The sequence below is a fragment of the Erinaceus europaeus genome, chromosome 8 (assembly GCF_950295315.1).
Source record: "Erinaceus europaeus chromosome 8, mEriEur2.1, whole genome shotgun sequence".
In the NCBI taxonomy this organism is placed as follows: Eukaryota; Metazoa; Chordata; class Mammalia; order Eulipotyphla; family Erinaceidae; genus Erinaceus; species Erinaceus europaeus.
In genome coordinates, this window is record NC_080169.1 from 64,809,312 (window position 1) to 64,834,449 (window position 25,138).

The window sequence follows — 25,138 nt, forward strand, 5'->3', positions numbered from 1 at the left end:
CTTTTATTCTGCATCTAATTTGGTTAGCCTGTGGATTTGCATGCAGTATCATTCATTATGTTCATCAACATGAAAGGGCTTTCAAACCCCCCAAAACATCATTCATTGTGGAACTGGACTGTAACTCTGCCCTGTATTTCAGGTGAGGTAATGGACTACTCAAGCAAGACTACAGGTCCATATCCAGAAACACGACAAGTCATTTCAGGAGTTGGGATTAGTACCCCACAGTACTCCACAGCAAGAATGACTCCACCTCCAGGATCCCAGTATTGTGTGGGGAGTGTTTTGAGGTCATCTAATGGTGTTGTCTATTCATCAGTGGCAACTCCAATCCCCTCCACATTTGCTATTACCACACAGCCTGGCTCCATATTCAGCACCACTGTAAGGGATTTATCTGGTGTGCATACAGCTGACACAGTGGCTTCCTTATCCACACTGCACCAGAGCCAGCCAATGCCTAGATCATATTTCCTAACAACAGGTGCATCTGAAATAGACAATGCAGTAACTGGTATTGATATCAATGCTGGTTTGCAAACTATTACTATGGAAACGCTCACTGCTGAGACAATGGACTCAGTTCCCGCTTTAACCACGGCATCTGAAGTATTTTCTGAAGTGATGGGAGATGAAAATACTCTTTTAATGGTCCCTGAAGAAGATAAGCAGCAACAGCAGCTAGACTTAGAACGTGAGCTCTTGGAACTGGAGAAAATTAAGCAACAGCGTTTTGCTGAGGAATTGGAGTGGGAGCGTCAGGAAATCCAAAGGTTCCGGGAACAAGAAAAGATCATGGTTCAAAAAAAACTAGAGGAGCTGCAGTCCATGAAGCAGCACCTTCTCTATCAGCAAGAAGAAGAAAGACAAGCCCAGTTCATGATGAGGCAGGAGACATTAGCTCAGCAACAAATACAGCTGGAGCAGATCCAACAGCTGCAGCAACAGCTTCATCAGCAGCTAGAGGAGCAAAAGATTCGCCAAATATACCAGTATAACTATGATCCTTCTGGAACTGTTTCTCTGCAAACCACTACAGAGCAAGCAATTTTGGAAGGTCAGTACACTGCCCCAGAAGGTGGTCAGTTTTGGATAGCTGAAGACACAACCACCACAGCCTCAACTGTTGTGGCGACTGAAATACCACAAAGCCAGGGGTGGTACACAGTTCAGTCTGATGGTGTTACTCAGTATATTGCCCCACCTGGCATTTTGAGTACTGTTTCAGAAATACCTCTGACAAATGTTGTAGTAAAAGATGATAAACAACCCAAAAAGAGAACTTCTGGATCTAAAGTCCGCGGACAATATGATGAGATAGGAGAAAATATGGCAGATGATCCCCGATCTTTTAAAAAGATAGTGGACAGTGGTGTACAAACTGATGATGAAGATGCAGCAGATCGTAGTTATGCGAGTAGAAGAAGGAGAACTAAAAAGAGTGTTGATACAAGTGTCCAAACTGACGATGAAGATCAGGATGAATGGGATATGCCTACTAGATCAAGGAGAAAAGCTCGTGTAGGAAAATATGGTGATAGTACTCCGGAGGCTGACAAGACTAAACCTCCTTCCAAAGTCTCCAGTATAGCAGTTCAAACAGTGGCAGAGATATCTGTGCAAACTGAACCCGTTGGAACCATACGAACACCTTCGATACGGGCACGCGTGGATGCCAAGGTAGAAATAATTAAACATATTTCAGCACCTGAAAAGACCTACAAAGGAGGCAGTTTAGGATGTCAAACAGAAACAGATTCAGACACACAAAGTCCTCAATATCTGAGTGCCACATCTCCACCCAAAGACAAGAAACGCCCAACACCTTTAGAGATTGGTTATTCATCTCACCTTCGGGCAGATTCCACAATGCAGCTGGCTCCTTCCCCACCCAAATCTCCAAAAGTCCTTTACTCACCCATCTCACCACTTTCACCAGGCAAAGCCTTAGAATCAGCTTTTGTACCTTATGAAAAACCCCTCCCTGATGATATAAGTCCACAGAAAGCACTGCATCCAGATATGGCTAAAGTTCCCCCAGCAAGTCCTAAGACAGCCAAGATGATGCAGCGGTCTATGTCTGACCCCAAGCCTCTGAGTCCAACAGCAGACGAAAGTTCCAGGGCTCCTTTCCAATATACCGAGGGTTACACGGTAAGAGTGATTCTTTTCAGTTAGAAGACAATGGATGAGTTGATGTTAACCATGTGTTTCTAGACACTAGGAATAAGTAAAGCTCCTGCTACCTTAGAAATTTAATACTGAATTTCAGTAAGGACTATTTTATTAGAAATTTAGGGGAAATAAAAATTGTCACGCAAAAGTTTCAAAAAAGTGGAACAGTATGTAAAGTAGCCTAAGAATGAAATTTATTATTTTATGACTTAGTGAGTTTGAAAGTTTTGTTCTAATTTTTGTAATCTCCCAAGTGCCAATTGTAAACTGTTATTTCCTTGATCATAGTTGATATTCTTATTATATGATGGAATAGACGTTAAAGATAAACATATAAGGTAAATGATGACCATAAATTTAGGTCCATGAATTCTTTACTAGGAGGGTTTTTGGAGGTTCTGTAATCAGTCTCCTCTTCCTGAAATGAACATTTTTTTATAAATGACCTTAGAGCATATAACTGCTGCACCAAGAACATTTCTAGGGCAAACAAAAGACAAATATAATTATGATAGCTTATTCCTACTTCTTTTGATTCTGACAGTTTTCTTAATCTAACCTCAGGTAAGTCTTAGACCTAGTTCTTGCTGACTGAAATAGAATCTTTATGTATTTTGAATAATAGAGATTTATTATGCTAATGAAGTAAATAGATAAATCTCAAAGGAAAAGAATATAGATATGTTATACACATCTGAAGATCTCTATTGCTGAAAGTAAGATATGAATAATATGTTAAAGCAGTATATTCCTACTTAAGAAAATCTCATATGTAGCTCAGAGATTATTGATAAATATAGTAGTCCAGTTAAAAATATGTTTACATTAAAAATATACTCTAGCTTACTGGTATATGAACTACAGGTCTTCAAAGCCTGAAACTTCAAAACAGATTTTTCTGAGATGTTGTTATATTTCCATTAGCTCATAGACATTATACACTGACAGCAGGCTAAAAGAAGTGCTATTTTATGAAACTAAGTCTCTTTATAGGTCTATAGATATGAGTAGTCATGTTACTAAATTATAAAGTTATGTCTGAGTTTTCTCTTGGCATTTTGATGCTGTATTCTTTCTTAAACAACATATCCTAAATGTAAAACTAGTTTCATTTTGGGAACAGAGATCCTAACTACTGAGTCAGGGAAACAACAGTGCATTGATTATGACCCAACTTATGAAAGAGTTAGCTTATAGATAGCTTTGTTTCTAGAATTAAATATATTTTTAATAGTAACCTTTAAATCAGTTATAATGTGAAGGTATTTAGTTTTACATCAATAACCTGTAAATTGGTCTAAACAGTTACTTGAACATATTGAAATGTGTTTTTGACAGTGTTTTAAATAAATATTCAAAGTTTCTGTCACTAGAAGGTCTAGACTTTTGTAGTTGATATATTGTTCATTTACTTAATATATAGTCCCAAAACCTTAATTCAGATGAATTGAGTTAAAGTAGAGATTCAGATTATCCGTATGTCTTTTACTATTTACTTAAAGTGGGAGTGCAAAATGAAAGATGAAATGGATTATATTACTGACTATATTAGAAATACTACCTATCATAATATAAGTTAAGTATAATTTACTAAATAACACTGCCAAGGTGCAGTACATTTTGGAGCATAATTAAATCGTCCTTTTTTCTTGCATAATCTAATTCCATACTAACAAATCCTGTCCATATTTTAAGTTGATGTGCCTTTTTTCCTTTACGTAAAAAGTGAATTTCACTTCCTTTTTATATAAACATCTGAAGCCCTGAATACAAGCTAAATGATATTTAAGTATTAGAGGACTGAGCCACCTGATTGCTAAAGAGCTAAGCCCAAAGGAGGGTAATGGGTTTATCATGGTTCCTTAAAATAAATAAATAAATAAATAAATAAATAACCAATTGCCTAAAACACTTTTAATTTTTTAAATTGCTACTAAAGCTATCACTTGGCCTTAGTGGCTGCATGACAGATCCACCACACCTAGTGGCCTTAAAAAAAAAAAAAATCATTTGAGAAGACAGGAAGAATTGAGGAGGGAGGTGGAGAGGGCAAGAGAGACACCTGCTGTAGAAAAGCCTCACTGCTCGGTGAAGCCCCAACATTTCCTGATTTTTGTTAGTTCAGTACCATGTTTGATAGCTGTCTTTTAATATTCGTTTTATCTTGTATTTGACTTTATCATTTCATCTTTCTTCATTCTAAGATTCTGGCTTAAATCTCTTCTGCCTTCCACTGATCTCCAGTGTTCCTTGACTACTAGGTAGTGTTATGCCTGTGTTCCATCACATTCTCTTCTATGTATGTCTACTGTATCCAAAGTATTTTAATAAGGAGTTCTGTTGACTAGAGATGATCCTAATGCATGACTAGATTTCAACTTCATGACCTTTGTAAAGATCTTATGCTTAGTTTCATATTCCAAGATACTAGCAGTTACGATGCCTAAGTTTATTTTGGGAAAGGACATACAATTCCTCCATTGACGTTTCATATTCATTCCTTATGTCTTCTCCCTCATCAGACACAGAAACATAGAATAACCCAACACATAATACATATCAAAGCACTATATTATATTTTTTATGGTTCATAGGTAAACATGAACAGTATTTGATTGGTTGATTAGTTGATGTACAACTTTTCTTTACTTAGAACCTATCTCACAAGATTTTTTAGAGAGGTTTAATTACTTTAAATTCTTGCTAGTGGGGAGTCGGGCGGTAGCACAGTGGATTAAGCGTGCATGTGGTGCAAAGCGCAAGGACCAGTTAGGATCCTGGCTCCCCACCTGTAGGGAAGTCACTTCACAGGCGGTGAAGCAGGGCTGCAGGCGTCTCTCTGTCTCTCTTCCTCTCTATCTCCCCCTTTTCTCTCAATTTCTTTCTGTCTCTATCCAATAACAAAAAAAAAATTTTTTTAATTTAAAAAATTTAAAAAAAAATTCTTGCTAGTGGATAAAAGTTTACCTTCCTGGAATTTCAAAACATTTGTTTTGCCAATGGGAACATCAGAAATTTAAGGATTATTTGCTTTTCACTTCATAGGATTTCCATTTTGTGGCATGAAATCATTCTTAAGTATTTACCATCTTGGAAATTTGGTCACATATTTGATGCAAAAATTCCAAATTAGAGGTATATCTAGGTACTATTTTACTGTTACTTTAAACTTCAAGCCTTATCCTAAAACACTTTCATACAATCAGTTGGTTATAATTAACACTAATTAATATAAACTTAAAACTAGCACAGTGGATATAAATAGAGTCAGGCATATCTGAGATATTTTATTATTTAGTTATGCTATATTTCTTTTTGTATGAAATGAATAATTTCTTTTACCAGACCATATGACTCTCATATCATACTGCAGACCTACAAACTAAATTATATTTTGATAGTATTTATGTAGTGAGTAGGTATCCTTTAGATAATAATCAATTTTATCTAGCAATTTGTACTCCTTTACAATTTAAAATATTTGAATCTGAATAAGATGGAAAGTAAATATCCCATCTTATCTTAAGTCCTTTGGTTGGCTCTGGGATACAACTGTACATCAAAATTTATTCCTTCTCATGAAGTAAATATTTCTACTTACATATAACTATACAATAATATGTTTAAGCAGGTATTGGAAGGTCACAGCAAAAAAAAATGAAAGGAAGTCACAGCAATGGTGGGAATTATGTGGAATTGTACCCCTCTTATCCTATGGTCTTGTCAATCATTATAATAAAAAAATTAAAGAAGATCACAGTAAGTAGAATGTTTTCTACAGAAAGACAGCTGTAGACAAAGATTTTCTAATTTTTGAAGTAGAATTCTTCATCAATTCAAACAATGTATGACTGTCACAAAAATGAATAGAAACTTGTGTAAAAATGATCAAATACCTATTTCTAGTATTTGAATGAAATAACATTTGTAACCTTTCAGATATGCAGTAACAGTGAGTCCATTTCTCAGGTTGACATTAGTCTATATCTGTATTTCCTCTAAAGAAACTTGCCAACTATCATCAAAAAAGCTTTTCCTTATGGGTACGGAGAAGTAATTTTCAAATTTTCCTGATGGCCATGTGTTTCCATATTTTGTGGAATACATAATGATGCTTCTCAAAAACTTTTGTATTTCACTTTTCTAAAGTTTTACATTTATTTGAATAGCATTTTCTGATTAAGACCACCCACCTCTCTAACTCCATCAATACATTCATCTTGATTTTTTCACGTATCACATACCATCAGAAATATTGTATGTGCTCCTTTGTAATGTCTTGTGTTTTCCCCAGCAGTCCTTATGGGTGGGATTTGTGCTTGTTAGTTATATGCACTACTGTATCTCAGTATGTAGGAAGATGTCTAATTTAGACTGTCTAAAAATAAAAAGTGAAATTGACTAATTCGGGAATGATATGACTTTCAGTTCATCAACACCTTTTTGTGTTCAATTTTTAGTTTTCTTTTATTCTCTTCTCTTTTTCTTTCATTCCTATAATGAATCAAACTTAACTTTCAAATTTATTAAATCTAGTATTTTTTTTTCATCTTATTGTTGTCTTCTACTTTGGGGTCATCATTTGGTTATTTTGGCATACCTTCCCGTGAATTTATTTTTTTTTTACAAAATAAAATTAGGAATCATTGCACAAATTAACATATTCCAACATAAGAAATCAAGAGATTGAGAGTAGCTCTAGATGACAAACAGATGTCTTACTACATGGCAAAGCATCATTTTGTCAAATGGCTCATAACTATTATTTTTAAATTTTTTAATTAGTGACTCAATAATAGTTTTCAAGATCATAATATTACAGAAGTGTAGTTCCACACTGCACACACTACCACAGTTCTATGCTCCCCCTCCCTCCCTGGCATATATTTTTATATATGCTGATAGTTTATCTCTAGCATCATATATGTGGAGTTTCCATAGTAGTAAAATATGGCCTATCCTCTTTTCTTGTATATAGGAGACTAATTCATATCATTATCACAAATGATCATTAATTTCAGGAAAGAAAGTTAGTCAAGCATGATGTCTACAAAGTCAAGGTGGGGGTAGGGGAGTAATATCCATTGGGAGAAATAGCAGTGCAAATTCAAAGAATTTGGAGTGGTAATGTAATCTATGTCATTCCAAAATGCATCCACCTTAAAAGACAACATTTTAATGATTTTGTCATTGAAGAAAAATATTTCAGAAATAGCACTTTGTTACACTTTTTTTTTTTTTTTTTTTTTGGCCTCCGGGGCTTGTAGCTGGCACTGCAAATTTACTGCTCCTGGAGGCCAACTTTTCCCCATTTGTTGTTGTTGTTGTTGTATGGGGCAGAGAGAAGTTGAGAGAAGAGGGGAAGATAGAAAGAGGGAGAGAAAGATAAATACCTGCAGACCTGCTTCACCTCTAGTGAAGTGACCACCCTGCAAGTGGGGACCCAGGGACTTGAACTGACATACTTGCCGTCGTTCCTTTCACTTCGCATTATATGCGCTACTTCCCAGCCCCCGATACACTACTTTTTGTACTAAAACGAGCTTTATTTAAAATGTTATCACCTTTACATGGTCTTCAAAATATATGGGCTATGAAATGTTAAAGCTATATTGTTCTACTCTAGATTTGTTTAAAAATTTTTTACTGTTTTGTAGTAGGCAAATTATTTATTAAACTATTTTGTTGTGGGAGTCTGTCAGTAGTGCAGCAGGTTAAGCGCACGTTGCGCAACGTGCAAGGACTGGCTAAGGATACCGGTTCAAGCTCCCGGCTCCCTACCTGCAGCAGGGTCGCTTCTCTAGCAGCGAAGCAGGTCTGAAGGTGTCTGTCTCATCTTTCTTCCCCTTCTCTGTCTTCCCCTTCTCTCTCCATTTCTCTCTGTACTATCCAACAATGATGACATCAATAACAACAATAATAGTAACCAAAATAATAAAATAACAAGGGAAACAAAGGGGAATGAATAGATAAATATTTAAAAAATATATTTTGTTGTAAAGTTTATGCCAAGATCTTTTCGCAAAACAGATGGTATTTTTTCATTTTATTTTTACAAGAATGTTTTGCTTCTGATTGCTGTTTTTGATACCTATTTTTAAGTTTTGGAACTCTTTAATGTCTATTTTTGAGAGCAATTTCCATAACCTAAATTGAGAAGCCTTATTTCTACCAATTTTATTTTTATCAGAATATGCAGATTAAAAAGCAACTATGATGGCCAAGTTAAATTCAAATAATAATATTTTAAAGGCTACTTTTTATTCATCAGAAAAGCAATGTAAGAAATCAGCCCATTAGAACTAATTTGGGGGCTGCCAGATAGCCCACCTGGTAGAAAACACACTTTATCATGTGCAAGGATTAGATTTCAAGCCCCCAAACCAAATGCACTAGGAAAACTTCATGACTGATGGGGTGAGGCTGTGGTGTCTGCGTCTCTCCCTCTTTTTCTCTCCCCTATCATCTCTGCCCTCTATCTCTATCTGATATTAAATTTTGAAAAAAAAAAAAAAAAGGGTCCTCCAATAGCTACTGAATTATAGTGGCACAAAAAAAGCCCCAGTGGCAAAAATAAATAAAACTAACTTTGATGTGGCTGGGCGGTACACCTGGTTAAGCACACAAGTTACAGTGCTCAAGGACCTGAGTTCATAATCCTAGTCCCTCACCTCCACGAGAAGCTTCATCATTGTTGAAGCAGTACTATAATATAATACTTTTATTGTAATAAAAGCAGTATTATAATACAGTAAATTATAATATACTATAATAATATAATATAATTCTTTCTTCCTCTACCCTCAACTACTATCTGTCCTATCAAATATATAAAATATAAATGAATACTAACTATGATGAAATAAACTTTTATATGGCATGGATAACTATATAACACACAGTATAAAATAAATCATCATATGATTAACATATCAAAATTTAGCTTTGTAAATAACAAAAGGCCTCACTCTTCCTATTCCTATAATTCTTTTTTTTTTTTTTGCTTCAAGCCCTGAGGCTTGAAGCCAACATTTTTTCCATTTTATTGACTAGGACAAGAAGAAATTGAGAGAGAAGGGGGAGATAGAGAGGAAGAGAGAGGGATGGACACCTGCAGACCTGCTTCACCACTTGTGAAGCATTTCCTCCCTGCAGGTGGGGAGCCTAGGACTTGAACTTGGATCCTTGTGTATGTCCTTGAGCTTAATATGTACATTTAACCAAGTGCTCCACTGCCCCCCCCATAATTCTTACCTTCAATATTAATATCTTCTCCACTGATGTATCTTTTTATAATTAAGATGATGCTATTTAAAATTCTACTGGTTTAAAATTAATATATAAAGTACTGTTTTAGAGACTGAAGGAAATATACAAATGTGAGTAAAAACAGGAAAATCATTTTGAGATAAATTTGTTTTATAAAACTATTCTTGTTTCAGGAGTAAAACTTCACCTCTAATGCCTACCTCCTAGCTACCGGTATCTCTCTCCCACTGCCCATTTCACCTTCCCCTATACTCTCACACGATTTGATTAACTCAGTTCTGTATCAGAATCTCACTTTATTTGACATTGTTTCTTGGCTTTGTTTATATTCCACAAGTAAGCAAATTCACTTTGCTGTTTATTTTTTCCTTTCTCTTTCTGATTTATTTCACTTTGTATAACCACCTTCAGTTATATCCATATTATTGTACAATGCACGGTTTTATCTTACAGATGAATAGTATCCTATTGTGTACACATAGTACATCTTCACCCTCATCTGTCATTGGACCCTTGGGTTGTTTTCATGTATTGGCTGTTGTGAATAGCACTGCAATGAACATATGTATGAGCAAAATCTTTTGGATTAGCAATTCTGTATTTTTTGGATAGGTAGCCAGGAATTGCTAAGCCATATGATAGGTCTATTTTTGGTGACATGAGAAATCCCCAAACTGTATTCCATAAAGGTTGGATCCATTTATATCCCTATTAACTCTATAAAAGAGTCTTATTCTCCCCACCATTGCAAGATCATTTTACATATAGGTCATTGTCATAGGTATCAGATAGTATCTCATTGTTCTGATATTAATTTCCCTAATAAATGATAATGATGTATTTTCCTGTTGGTCATTCCCATGTCCTCTTTGGTAAAATGTCTGTTCAGCTCATCTCCCTATCTTTAGTAGGCCATTTACTTTTTTGTTGTTCCATTTTATGAGTTCTTTATATATCTTGGACATTAACCTTTTGACAAATGGGTATTGTACAAATATTTTCTGCGATTTTGTTTTAGTTATAGTTTCTTTTTCTATGGAGAAGATTTTAAGTCTCATAAAATTCTGTTTGTTATTATTTTTCTTTCATTTGATGTTGGAATTGACTCTCCTAAGATATCCCTGAAGACTGTATTATAGTGTTTTATTCTGTGTATTTTAGCTTTTTAACTCACTTGGAATTCACTTTTGTCCATAGTATAAGATACTGATCTGTTTTCATTCTTTTGCAGATGACTGCCAATTTTCCCAATGCAACTTATTAAGGAGATTCTCTCATTTTATTATTTGGTTCCTTTATCATAAACTAATTGAGTATATATGATGATTTATTTGGGGACTTTTGGTTTTATTCCACTGAAATTGATGTCAATTTTTATGCCAATATGTTATTGTTTTGTGTGTGTGTGTGTGCACAAAAAGAGAAAACACAGTATGGGATTTCCATATATGGATTCTGATTTGGAAGTTGTAGACCTAAAAGTACTTAGAAAATGAAAGAAGATAAGGGAGAATGGGGGGCCAGGAGGTAGTACACTCTGCTAAGCAAACACATCACTAGGTTCAAGGACCCGTGTTAAAACCCTGCTCTTCACCTACAAGGAGGACACTTCATGAGCTGTGAATAAGGTCTGCAGGTGTCTGTCTTTCTCTCTCCATCTCTATCTCCCCCTCCCTCTCATTTTATCTCTGTCCTGCCAAATAAAAATGATGTAGAAAGAAAAAAAGGGGGGGAGCGAGAGATGACCACCAGGAAAGGTGGATTTGTAGTGTTGGCACTGAGCCCTAGTGATAACCCTGGAGGCAAAAACAAAAAGAGAGGGAATGAGGGAGGGAGGGAGGGAGAAAGAAAAAGAAAAAAGAGAATGGTATTACATGTCTGTTACACTATTGAGAGTAGTAGACAGGCTGATGATTTCTCACTTGTGTGAAGACATCAGATGTGTGGGCTGGTGGATGTCATGACTCCATCAAGTGTTTTTTCTCAGACAGACATGAGACCTGGTGGTTAATAGATAAAGTCATGTGTATCTTAGCAATTTCAGAAAAAAATGACAGTATAGTGTTCTGGCAGAAGCATTAAAGGAGACAAGAGTAAATAATAATGAATCAGATATGCTGAGTGAAGTACAAGTGTATATGTACATGTATATATATATATATATATATATATATATATATATATATATGTATATGAAACCAAGATGCCTATTTTCTTCTCAAGGCAGTGGAAACTATTGACTACCAATGTCCTTTAACCAAGATATAATATAGTTTAAGACCAGAAAGGATTATGACTCTATTCTTGTTCTTTTTCTCAGGAATGCTTTCACAATTTGTGGTTCCAAACAAATTTTCACTAAAACCTGTTCTTTTGTTGTTGTTGTTGGGGGGGACATAATTTGAATTAGTAGGAATTGCATTTAATTTGTTATTGTTTCCATCTAATGAGTTCTTACTATTTAACAAGGTTTCCTTTTTGGCACTCTACTGTACCTTGTATTATATGTATAATTTGAATCAGATCGTTGGAACAAGTATATAAGGTAAATCTGATCTTAAATAAATTGGCTAAATAAAATGGGGAGGTTTAGCCTAAAACTATAAATAACCAAGGGATTTTTAAAAATTTGTTTATTTATTTTCCCTTTTGCTGCCCTTGTTGTGTTTTATTGTTGTTGTAGTTATTAATGTTGTCGTTGTTAGGACAGAGAGAAATGGAGAGAGGAGGGGAAGACAGAGAGGGAGAGAAAGATAGACACGTGCAGATAGACACCGCCTGTGAAGTGACTCCCCTGCAGGTGGTGAGCCTGGGGCTCGAACCAGGATTCTTATGCTGGTCCTTGCACTTCGCACCACGTTCACTTAACCCGCTGCGCTACCACCAGACTCCCCTACAAAGGGAATTTTTATATATTTCCTTTTCACATTAATAGCAAGCTATAAAGAATTAAAACTCAAGTAGTTGTGAATATTAACCTTAATGACTGATAACAGGGTAAGAAATTAGTATGTTAGATTATGGAAATACTATTCAAGTCATTTTGCTTGAAAACATTTTCTGAAATAGCAAATACAATATTAGCTTTAGAAAGGACAATGAATAATACTTTTGTGAAAGTAAATAATAATCATAAATAGATCAGAAACCAATTTTCCGTTCACCTTTCTCAAGTGAATGATTAAGCATCTGAAAAAAATACAGAAACTGTAGAGTTTGCATTTTAACTACATGGGTAAATCTTACTACGTTATAACTAATGTTGATTTCTGATATATTGATTTATGTTATTTATGTTATCATGGCAAAGGAAAAGCCAGTCTCTATTGTTTTGTTTTGTTTTCCTCTGAACACAACTCTTACCACATTGTTTAGTTTTAAAACATAGAGGCTATTGTATGATTTAGGCATTTAACTCTTTCTACCCCCAACTGAAATTACTACTTAACATTGTAATTTATGCAAATTGTAAGAATTATGATATATAGTAAAATATTTATCAGAACATTGATTTTCATTTTTGACATGAATACATGTGCATGAATCTCTTAGATGTGTTATAGCTATTAAAATGAAAATATTTTTTTCCAGATTATATCTACTAGATTATAAAGTTATTATTTATTTATTTGTGACTACCAAGGGTTTACCAGATTATAAGATTACAAAGTATAGTTTCATGCTACATTAAAGCCATAGTATTACTTTTAACAAAACAATGTTGTTTAGAAAATAATTCCATTCTGGAGAGTTCAGTCAGTTTCATTCATAATAGGAAACAATGCCTATAGATGCTCACTCAAATACATAGCAGTCAATAAGTTCAAGCTTTGTAGACTATTTTAAGGTCATGTTCCAAGATTTGTGCTCTAGGTCAAGGGGTGATCAATTAGTAAGAAAATCAAACAAGAAATGATAAGCATCCCTGTGATTTTCAGGGCATTTCAAGTGTCTTAATATAAAATACTTATATTATCTCACAGTAATTTGATAAGAATTCACATTGCTAATAATAATGACATATTTCAGACTTTCATAGGCCATCATTGAATCATTTCTTAAATTTTTAATGATCTATTGCTCTAACAAATACAGACAGTAGCAGTTCAGAACCCTAATATTTCATTCCTATGAATATAAGTAAATCAATGAAGTGCTAAGAAGAAAGCAGAGAGGTCTGTTTTACTTTTTTGATTCATACTTATGTTTTGGGATAAATTTATATGTTATATCTTGTGAATTTTTATTTTTATTTCAGACTGCATACATAAATATTTGAGACATTTTATGATACAGAAATGTCACAGTCTCCTGACAAAAGAAAATATAACTGTAAATGATGTTCCCCCTGAAGAGCAAATCATGTTTGTTCCATATCCTAGCCTAGCAGCAGTATATAAGCAAAGTAGCACAGAAGTGAGAAAATAAAAGAAACAACTATATTCATTTTTTAGTGAACTGATTTGTTATTTTAATCATTGGCTATCATGTTTTTATATCCTTAAATTTATGTCAGTGTTTTTAAAATTATTTTGTTTGATTCTCTCCATACCTACTGATCTTCAGGCTTTATTTCTGTCTTACTAAAAGCAATATATGTCTACTGCACAAATAAATTTTCACAGTAGTTAACTAGAAAGAATGATTTTAAGTTCTGTAATAAACTGACATTGGGAGATAAATGGAAGTGAAACAGGAAATTATCTTGTTTAAGCATCTTGTTTCCCTTAAATAACCAAGAAAATAAAATGTTGAATGTAACAATTAGTAACAAAGTATATATGAATTCTCACATAGCAGTTTTCTTTCTATTAAACTGTAAAATCTAGAAGTAATATATTTCTCACCTTTGGCCATCAGCACTAGTCTCACTTAAATACCCTTCTAGTTAGTAAGTACACTTTACAGTACATAAGAGTTGATATGTTATATTCCTTTAATCCTTTTATGTTATATTCCTTTAATCCTTTAAAACAAATTCATCATTTTAGACTGCCTAATTATAGTCTAAATTTTTGTAAATATTTGAAGGGAAAATGTTTGAAATATTTTCTTCAACTATTTTGTAAATAGTTGAAGAAAAGCCCTCCAGTTTTTGTCAAATTTGGATAATAACACTTTATGTAAAATCCAAAGGCATGACACTGAAAAGTCCTATCATTGCCACTGCTATCCAAGTTAGACTTTAAATATGAATACACAGGAGTAGAATATAACTTTAGACTCTACAAAATGGTCACTTAGCAAATTTCTCAGATTTTTTTTTACCTCTAGGGTTATCACTAAAGCTCAGTGCCTATAGTGTTCCTCCGTTCCTAGTGGGCATTTTTCTCCTTTTTTCCTTCTTTTAGACAGAGAATGACAGAATAAGATGGAGGGTGATAGAGAGAAGAAGAGTGAAAGAGAGACAACTGCAGCACTGCTCCACTTTTTACTTTTTAAAAAAGATTTTTAAAATGTTATTATCTTTAAGGACTGGGTGGTGGCGCACCTGGTTGAGCGCACATGTTACAATGCGCAAGGACCTGGCTTTGCGAGGTCATGAAGCAGTGCTGCAGGTGTCTCTCTGTTGCTCTTGCTCTGTAACATCCCTTTCTTCTCAATTTCTGTCTGTCTCTATCCAATAAATAAATATATTTTTAAAATGTTATTGTCTTTATTTATTGGAAATAGACAGCCAGAAATGGAGGGGGTAAGGGGTGACAGAGAGGAAGAGAGAAAGAGACACCTGTGACACTGCTTCACCACTCACAAAGCTTTCCCCCTACAGGTGGGGACCAGGGGGCTCAAACCCGGGTCCTTGAGCACTGTAACGTGCACTCAACCAGGTGTGCCACCATCTAGCCCTTGAATCTTCTCTCTGTGAGTGAGGACCAGAGGCTTCAACCCAGGTCCTAATACATGGTGATACGTACAGTCTGATGGTGAGCTACCATCCAGCACCTCAGATTTTGAATCTGGCGTGGAGCTGAATTTATGGCATTAACTAGGGAGAAAGCTTCCCTAACTATTGTCTCTTATAGTAAGGATAAAAAGGAAAAAGAGCATAATTAAATTTTCAAAATTATCTAGCTATGCTAATACACACACACACACAAACACGTTAAGTTTAAGTGCTATTGGTTAATTGCACGCAGTTGTGTTTGTTAACCCCCTAAATAACATGTGAAATTGTAAAATTTATGAAAAGCCAAAAAACAACCCATGTTTTCACATTTGTCATGCAGTGAATATTTAAAATATTTAATAGATAAGTGTGACAAGAGAGGGGGGGGGATTGAAGAAGAGAGACAGCTGCAGCACTTTCTACTAATCTCATAGCTTCTCCCCCACAGGTGGAGCTTGGGGATTTGAACCTGGGTCCTGATGCATGGGAACACGTGCTTTATCTTGGCCACTGCCTGGCCCTAATTTTATTTTTTTACATCTTTCCTTTTTAATTATACATTACTGCTTCCACCGTACTCATTGGTTTTGGTATCTTGTATTTTTCTTTGTCTTAAATCATTTTCTCATTTCTTTCATTTTTTTTCTTTTTAAATTCTCTGTTTAAAATGTGTTGTTTAATGTCTTCATGTTTGCAAATTCTAGTTTTCCTTTACTTAAGGATTTCTAGCTTCATTCTATGATAGTCATAAAATATGTTTTGCATTATTTCATCTTTTTATATTTATTGGTACATGTTTTGTGATCTGATTTATGATCAACTTCTGACATGATTAACAATGCACATAAAACAGTTATTCTTCTATTGTTGCATTTGGTTGTTCTATGTTATCTATCAGTTCTAATATATTTATAGTTTTTCCACATACCCTGTTTCCTAGCTTATCATCTAGGGATTATATTTGAGCTGGAGTATAGACTACTACAAGAGATAGAGCCTAAACCTAATGCTTTTTTTTTTTTAACTAATCAAAGCAACTGTTTCTTCATTAAGCATTTCTGTCTGCTTTATTTATAAAGGATTCTATAATTTCAAAATAAAATTTGTTTTGTCAGCTTTTACATAGCAAAAAGATTGATTCATAGAAATACTCTTTGCCATTAAATAATATCATTCCAATTGTGGCACAGAATTTTAATTTATAATTCATTCTGTCTTCATTTAAATGAAATATCACATTTGGTATAAGTGTAAAAATATTTGATAATTTACAAATTTCACTTTTAGCTTCATATGAAAAGGCAGTTAGTTCTTTTCAACACATACGCATTTTTAACATATAATACCCAATATGGCTATCTTATAATGGAAAGAATAAGCTGTTATAAAGAATTGTACTGATATATATTTCATAGCTATATTTATAAATATTCAAAATAACAGAAACCCCTCCCCCAAAACAGTGTGCAGATGGGAAACTTCTTTTAGTTCTACATCTGTCATTTAGACTACAATGAATCATAGAAAGAACTTATTTCACTAAAACAGTTTGAGCCATTCTTCTGGTGAAATTTGTTAAGGAAAACAAATATTCCTCTAAAATGAATGGGATGGTTGAGTAAATCAAATTATCATACAGGAAAGAGTGCACGCATTATGACTTTTTTTTTTTTGTAATCATTGAGGTATCACTCATAGTTAGCTTCTTGCAGATAGAAAGACAGAAACAGAGAGACTGAGGGAAAGAAACCGTAGCACTGAAGAAGCTTCTTCCAGTGGAGGTTTGACTTGAACCTGGGTCATGCATATGACAAAGCAGGCACACCATCCAAACTAGCTATCTTGCTAAAATCATACTGTAGCCTTTATACTGAGTTATATCAAATTAACATATGTTCCAATTTTTCAGTGCAACTATGATTTAATGTTATAAAAGAAATAAGGAATGAATGGAGTAGGGAAAGGGAGTGGGAAAGACAGAGAAAGGAGAAATTCATGTTAATATATACTAAAATGTTCACCATAAGAAACTTTTAAGATAGGCTACTAAAATACTCTGTGCAGATTTTAGGAAAGTAAAGAAAATTAACCTCCTTGAGATGTCCCAGGAAATATAAGGCAGTAAGTATTGCACAGACTGACATCTCTAATACTTCTGTCTAGTGAAGTAGAAAGTAGATTTTTGCTTGGCTGCTTGACCCAAGAGCAATGACTTTCATAAAAAAACAAAACAGGAACAAGAGGTGCATCTTAGTGACAGCTGATGAAATATTGAATGTTGTTTTGTCAATTTTTTAATCTTTTAAAAATTTTATTTATAAAATGGAAATATTGACAAGACTATAGGATAAGAGTAGTACAGTTCCACACAATTCCCAGCCTCAGAGCTCCATATCCAATCCCCTCCCTTGATAACTTGCTTTCCTATTCTTTATCCCTTTGGGAGTATGGACCCAGAATCATTATGGGATGTAGAAGGTGAAAGGTCTGGCTTCTGTAATTGCTTCTCCGCTGAACATGGGTGTTGTCATGTAGATCCATACTCCCAGCCTGTCTCTCTCTTTCCCTAGTGGGGCAGGCATCTGGGGAGGCAGGGCTCCAAAGCACATAGTGGGGTCCGCTGCCCAGGGAAGGCAGGTTGTCTTCATGGTATCATCTGGAACCTGGTGGCTGAAAAAGAGTTAAGATATAAAGCAGAAAAAATTGTTAACTAATCATAAACCTAAAGTCAAGAATATTGCAGGTGAAGATTTTAAGTATAGTCCAAGAGGCCCAGGACTTTACTTTTTGCCTGCACATGACATCTAATATGTAGGTGGGCCCAAGTTATTGTCTGGGAAGATGGTGTCATAGTTGGAAAAAGGTCTAGAAAGTTGTATCAGGGAAGAGAGTAGCACCCAAATAAGAGGAAAGTATATACATATTGTTAACTGTAAATCCCATCGATTTTCATCTGGGGCCCGTATTCAGCACAGGAGCCTATGTAGCCTCTGCATCCCTGTAGGTCTGAGCTCACATTCTGTTGTCATGGCTAGGAATATTCCAGGCTGCACTAATTTTAGGACCTATCTCGGGTAGTAGGAAGAGTATGTTGTCCAACCTCTTTGGAGGTAAGGAATGGAACATTCCTTACCACTGTTGATCCACATTAAGGGTAAGGTCCTATAGGGGCCCACAAAGGGGTCCATTATGTAGTTCCAGGTGGAGATAACCAGTGACAGTGGAGAAAGGGATCTGTTAGAGGTCTAGGCCCATCATGTCTGTGTGGAAATCTCAGGACTCCTTTCATTAGGTACTTTAAGGTGTCTTTTTAGGTCTTTATACTTGCTTGCTTTATTTATTGACTGTATTGTGCACTTTTGCTTTAAGGTATATATTTTATCAATTTTAATTGGAAAACATTGGGTTCTATACTAATTTGGGAAATATTTTGTTTGTGACTCTTAAATATGCTATATTATTTTATTTTTGGAGTCTTGTTGCTACTAACCCAATAGGTTAGTTTCTTAATTTTTATCACTAATAAAATATTACAACAAGGGCAGAGGTAGATAGCACAATGGTTATGCAAAGAGACTCTCATGTCTGAGGTTTCAAAGACCTGGGTTCAATCTCCCACACCACCATAAGCCAGAGTTGATCAGTGCTCTGGTAAAAAAAAAATATATATATATATTAGAGAATAATTAGAGAATAATACTTTAATTTGTTCAACTATAAATCACATGTAGGAATTAATAAACAAGATGTCTGTAATTTTTCAATAAATTAATCATCTTTTCATAGCAATAATGATATTGTTTATTTAGTATTTTGGTTTGTGGAGATGGTTATTAAACTGTTTCATGGTATTTTAATTGAAAAACATGGTCACTTTAATTTTCATGTCCAGGAACTGTAATACACATGTATAAGTTGATGTCCTCAGGATAATATTTCCATATAACATAGATACTACTATTTTCAATTACACTTGAACACCTCAGAACAAGAAAGAACTTTAATTTGCTGTATAAGTATGTAATACAGATGGACTCCTTGGGAGAAGATCGTTATTTAAACTAACAAGTTGGGGCTTTTTTAACATTTTTTTTTAAACTAAACGTTTTTTTTTTAACAACAACCTGAGGCTTTTTTTTTTTTGCTTATTAATGGCATTATTATCAGAATTGATTATTCTAGGTCCTTTCAATGTCTGATTTTGTATAGGACTTTCTCTTCCTTTGCATACTGATTTTTAAATATTTTTGAATAGAGAAATAAAGATATGATTATAGTATAATACTTTTGAAAATTTTACAAATTATTTTTACAATAATAGTAATTTTACAGAGTTGGTCATCAAAAAATATCTAATTAAGTACCAAAATTTTTCTCCATTGTTGTTTTGTCACTTATAATCATGATTAATCATGATAGACATTCTTTTAAACATTTCTTAATCAATTCTAGAATGTATTAATTTTTTGTTGTTGTTTTCATTCTCCAAGAGTTCTAAATTTTTATATTACATTATACTGACATTAGGGTTAAATACTCAATCTAGAAATTACTTATGGTGTTGATAATCAAGTCCTTTTTAAAGATTATTTTACATATACTAGTAGTGACTTAACAGTGTTTATACAAAATTATAAGGTTACTAGGGTATAGTTCCATACTCGTACATCCTGAGTGTAAGTCTTCAAACCTACACAAAGGTCCTGTGCCACCTTCTCCGATAAACACTATAGTTCTCAAAATCTGAGAGACGTGTTGGTTACATTATTATTATTATTTTATTTATTTTATTATTTTTTTAATTTTTTTTTATTTAAGAAAGGATTAATTAACAAAACCATAGGGTAGGAGGGTTACAACTCCACATAATTCCCACCACCCAATCTCCATATCCCATCCCCTCCCCCGATAGCTTTCCCATTCTCTATCCCTCTGGGAGCATGGACCCAGGGTCATTGAGGGTTGCAGAAGGTAGGTCTGGCTTCTGTAATTGCTTCCCCACTGAACATGGGCGTTGACTGGTCGGTCCATACTCCCAGTCTGCCTCTCTCTTTCCCTAGTAGGGTGTGTCTCTGGGGAAGCTGAGCTCCAGGACACATTGGTGGGGTCTTCAATCAAGGGAAGCCTGGCTAGCATCCTGATGGCATCTGGTGACTGAAAAGAGAGTTAACATAAGAAGCCAAACAAATTGTTGAGCAATCATGGACCCAAAGCTTGGAATAGTGGAGAGGAAGTGTTAGGGGGGTACTCACTGCAAACTCTAGTGTACTTCTGCTTTCAGGTATATATTTTGCAGTAGTTTATGGATACGTGTGAACATAAGCTCTCTCTCACAGAAACTGGTGTATATCTAGGTTTTGGGACTTTGTTAGAAAGTGAACCACCTGAGATAAAATTAGAGTGTACTATAAAAGGAAAGGTCTCACCCGAGTAATGAAGCTGAAGGGTTGTCATTCCACATGTGAAGTCTTATTATTTTTTGCAAGTCTGTTTGCTTATGTTCCACTTATGGGTGACACCATCTAATGGTTGTCCTTCATCTCTTTACTTATTATCTGAGTAATAATTTGAGCACAGTCACCTCCAATTTTATCCATTTTGTCCCAAATAATACAATCTTATCTTTCCTGATAATAGAATAGTATTCCAATGAGTGCATATGTCATCACTACTATATCTATCTAGTCATCTGTGGTTGAGCATTTAGATTGCTTCTCTATTTTGATTATTGTAAGTAATGCAAGTTATAAACATAGGAGTGCATAATCTTTCAAATTAGTGTTTTTATGTCCTCTGGACAGGAACTCTGGTACATTGTTGCAAACTGGTACAGTTCCTATAAAAAAAGAGTCTCAGATAAAAGTGGAAGTACATTATAATACAGTAATACCAATGCTAGTCATTTTAGCCAAAGAAAATCAAGCTTTTTAAAATTATAATTAGTCAGGACATCACATTAATTTCTTCTATTTCCCTCCATCCTTTGGGATGATGTAGATGATATTTATATTAACTCATTTATTCCTTAGACAAATCAGGTAGTTTAAGGAACTGAAAGGTCTCATGAATTGTGAAAGGCTGATCAAGGATTCAAACTCTTCATAATATTGCCTAAAAGACAAAATGTTCTTTAAAATGCAAATTAAACTGAAAATATTTGACAACTCACTAACAGTATACTTTTTTTTATTTTAGTGAGTTCTGTGTCAGTTCCTTTTCAACATGTAGGAAGTTGATGAAACATTAAAAATGAACTAAAATTACTAAATAAAGTTAAAAGAAATATGACTCAAATAGTCTCAAAGATTAATACAAATGATTAAGTAGGAGATTATTTCAGATTACCTATTTTAGGAAACAATAAAAGAAGAAAAAGAAAAGAAAAGACATTTTATGATTGCAATAGGAATAATAACCATTCTACTAGGTCAAATTAGTAAGGGAAATATGGAATGAAACACTTGAACCTAAGCATGAAAATTGAGCATAATCAATATATATTTTAATATTTAATTCATCATGGAAATACATTAAATTGATTATTTTATTTGTAGTAAGTGGGATAAAAGTTGGATTTTAGAGTCCTTAAAATTCTAGCTAAAATATGTACCTTAATAACAATGAACTCTGTGCTTGATTTGAATAAATGATCAATTTACTAAGAAAGAAAAATTTATCTTAACTGCATTTGTGACCAACACTTGAAATTACATATTAGACTGATATATGATAGTATATATGATATTGCTGTGTTTAAAATGGAAACAATGAAGTTTTGAGAGCTTCATTTTTTTTTCTTGACTTTAAGATACTGTGTTTTGTTTACTTATTTTTAGACAAAAGGCTCTCAAACCATGACACCATCTGGCTCCCAGAAAAAAATTAAAAGAACCCTGCCAAACCCACCTCCCGAAGAGACCGCCACTGGAACTCAGTCAACATACAGTACAATGGGCACAGTTTCCAGGAGAAGAATCTGCAGAACCAACACAATGGCACGAGCCAAGATTCTCCAGGATATAGACAGAGAGCTTGATCTTGTGGAGAGGGAATCTGCAAAGCTTAGAAAGAAACAAGCAGAACTTGATGAGGAAGAAAAGGAAATTGATGCCAAGTTACGGTACCTGGAAATGGGAATTAACAGGAGGAAAGAGGCACTGTTAAAAGAGAGAGAAAAAAGAGAGCGAGCCTATCTTCAAGGTGTAGCTGAGGATCGGGATTATATGTCTGACAGTGAAGTGAGTAGCACCAGACCAACTCGAATAGAAAGTCAGCATGGCATAGAGCGGCCAAGAACTGCCCCTCAGACTGAATTCAGCCAATTTATACCACCACAAACTCAAACAGAATCTCAGCTAGTTCCTCCTACAAGTCCATATACTCAATACCAATACTCTTCACCTGCTCTTCCTACCCAAGCACCCACCCCATACACCCAACAGTCCCATTTTCAACAACAAACTTTGTACCATCAACAAGTTTCACCTTACCAGACTCAACCAACTTTCCAAGCTGTGGCAACAATGTCCTTCACTCCTCAAGCTCAACCTACACCTGCCCCACAATCTTCTTATCAATTACCATCACAGATGATGGTGATACAACAAAAGCCCCGGCAAACAACACTGTATTTAGAGCCCAAGATAACTTCAAACTATGAGGTGATTCGCAATCAACCCCTGATGATAGCACCTGTTTCTACTGATACTACCTATGCTGTTTCCCATCTTGGTAGTAAGTACAATAGCTTAGATTTGAGAATAGGGTTGGAGGAAAGAAGTAGCATGGCAAGTAGTCCAATATCGAGCATATCTGCAGATTCTTTCTATGCAGATATTGACCACCATACTTCACGAAATTATGTTTTAATCGATGACATTGGCGATATTACCAAAGGAACAGCATCTTTAAGTACTGCATTTAGTCTTCATGAAAAAGATCTGTCTAAAACAGACCGTCTCCTTCGGACTACAGAGACACGTAGGTCACAAGATGTGACAGATTTCCTAGCACCTTTGCAGACATCTTCTCGGTTACATAGTTATGTAAAAGCAGAGGAGGACTCAATGGAGGATCCTTATGAGTTAAAGCTTCTAAAACACCAAATTAAACAGGAATTCCGTAGAGGGGCAGAGAGTTTAGATCACCTTGCTGGTCTTTCCCATTACTACCATGCCGATACTAGCTATAGACATTTCCCCAAATCTGAGAAGTATAGCATTAGTCGACTCACACTTGAAAAACAAGCAGCAAAACAGCTGCCAGCAGCCATACTTTATCAAAAGCAGTCAAAGCATAAGAAACCACTAATTGACCCTAAAATGTCAAAGTTTTCACCAATTCAAGAAAGTAGAGATCTTGAACCCGATTATTCAACTTATATGTCATCCAGCACCTCATCTATTGGTGGCATTTCTTCCCGAGCAAGGCTTCTTCAAGATGATATCACTTTTGGCCTCAGAAAAAATATTACAGACCAACAAAAATTTTTGGGATCATCTCTTGGCACAGGACTGGGGACAATAGGAAATACCATCCGGTCAGCTCTTCAGGATGAAGCAGATAAACCCTATAGTAGTGGCAGCAGGTCCAGACCTTCTTCCCGACCTTCCTCTGTCTATGGGCTTGATTTATCAATTAAAAGAGATTCTTCCAGTTCTTCCCTAAGACTTAAAGCTCAAGAAGCTGAAGCTCTAGATGTATCCTTCAGTCATGCATCATCCTCTGGAAGAACTAAGCCAACAAGTTTGCCAATTAATCAGAGTAGAGGAAGAATACCAATTGTGGCCCAAAACTCTGAAGAAGAAAGTCCACTCAGTCCTGTTGGTCAACCTATGGGAATGGCTAGGGCTGCAGCAGGACCCTTGCCACCAATATCTGCAGATACCAGAGATCAGTTTGGATCAAGTCACTCACTGCCTGAAGTACAACAACACATGAGAGAAGAATCACGAACTCGAGGTTATGATCGTGACATAGCATTCATCATGGATGACTTCCAACATGCCATGTCAGACAGTGAAGGTAAATTGGGCCTCAAACTACTTTGTTATTTTCAAAACTCAAACTCTCATTTTTCTGCATGTTTAATTTTTCTTCTTCAAGGATGTATTCTTTTCTTGGTGTGTCTTTTGCATGTTTACTTCAATTTTATTTCCTGTAAACAGAAAATTTATCTTGTGAATAGATTTTGTAGCATGCTTTTCTTTATTTCTTTTTAGTTTGTTCTTTGTTGTTCTGTTTCTTGGTTATTGATTTCTTTGGTGTCTACTTTTCAAAAACCATTATTAAATAATTGTGTCAATAAAATATAGTCATCCTTTAAAAACCATTGTTGAAAGGTTTTTCATTGAGCTTTTTTCACTTTTCAAACGCATTTTAGATTTATTGGTCAGTTTATTTTGTTTGTGAAACCTTTAATGTTTAGATCCATAAGTACTATTCTTCTGGACTGTAAGAAAATTAAATTACTTAAGTCATTATGTGAAATCTGTGTTCATTAATTGAAAGAATATTCTCTATTTAAGACGTATTGGGAAAGGCCTTGATTTAAATAAAATGTATACTTTAAAATTCTCCTTAATAAAATGTTACTGCTTTATCTCTTACTATGAACATAATTGAAAAATTTGTATATTTTGTACTACATAATAAAAAGTTAAACATATGATATTGGTAATAGCCTTACCAATAACTGTGAAACATTCTTTTGATTTAAAGTTTGGAAATGAAGTATTTCTTGTTTGTTTAGTTAATATTTTCCTTGACTTTATTTTTTTGCATTATCAGATTTCTTTTGCTCTG

At 34.7% G+C, this 25,138-nt stretch overlaps 1 protein-coding gene across 1 annotated transcript in view; it reads left to right on the plus strand.

Moving 5' to 3' along the window:
- The window catches only part of PCLO (piccolo presynaptic cytomatrix protein), a 187,410-nt gene that overhangs the window by 112,815 nt on the left and 49,457 nt on the right, over window positions 1–25,138 (plus strand). Inside the window, exons 6-7 of the mRNA XM_060195658.1 lie at window positions 143–2,157; window positions 22,171–24,358. Coding sequence (XP_060051641.1) covers window positions 143–2,157; window positions 22,171–24,358 — 4,203 coding nt within the window. The remainder of the gene's footprint in view (window positions 1–142; window positions 2,158–22,170; window positions 24,359–25,138) is intronic.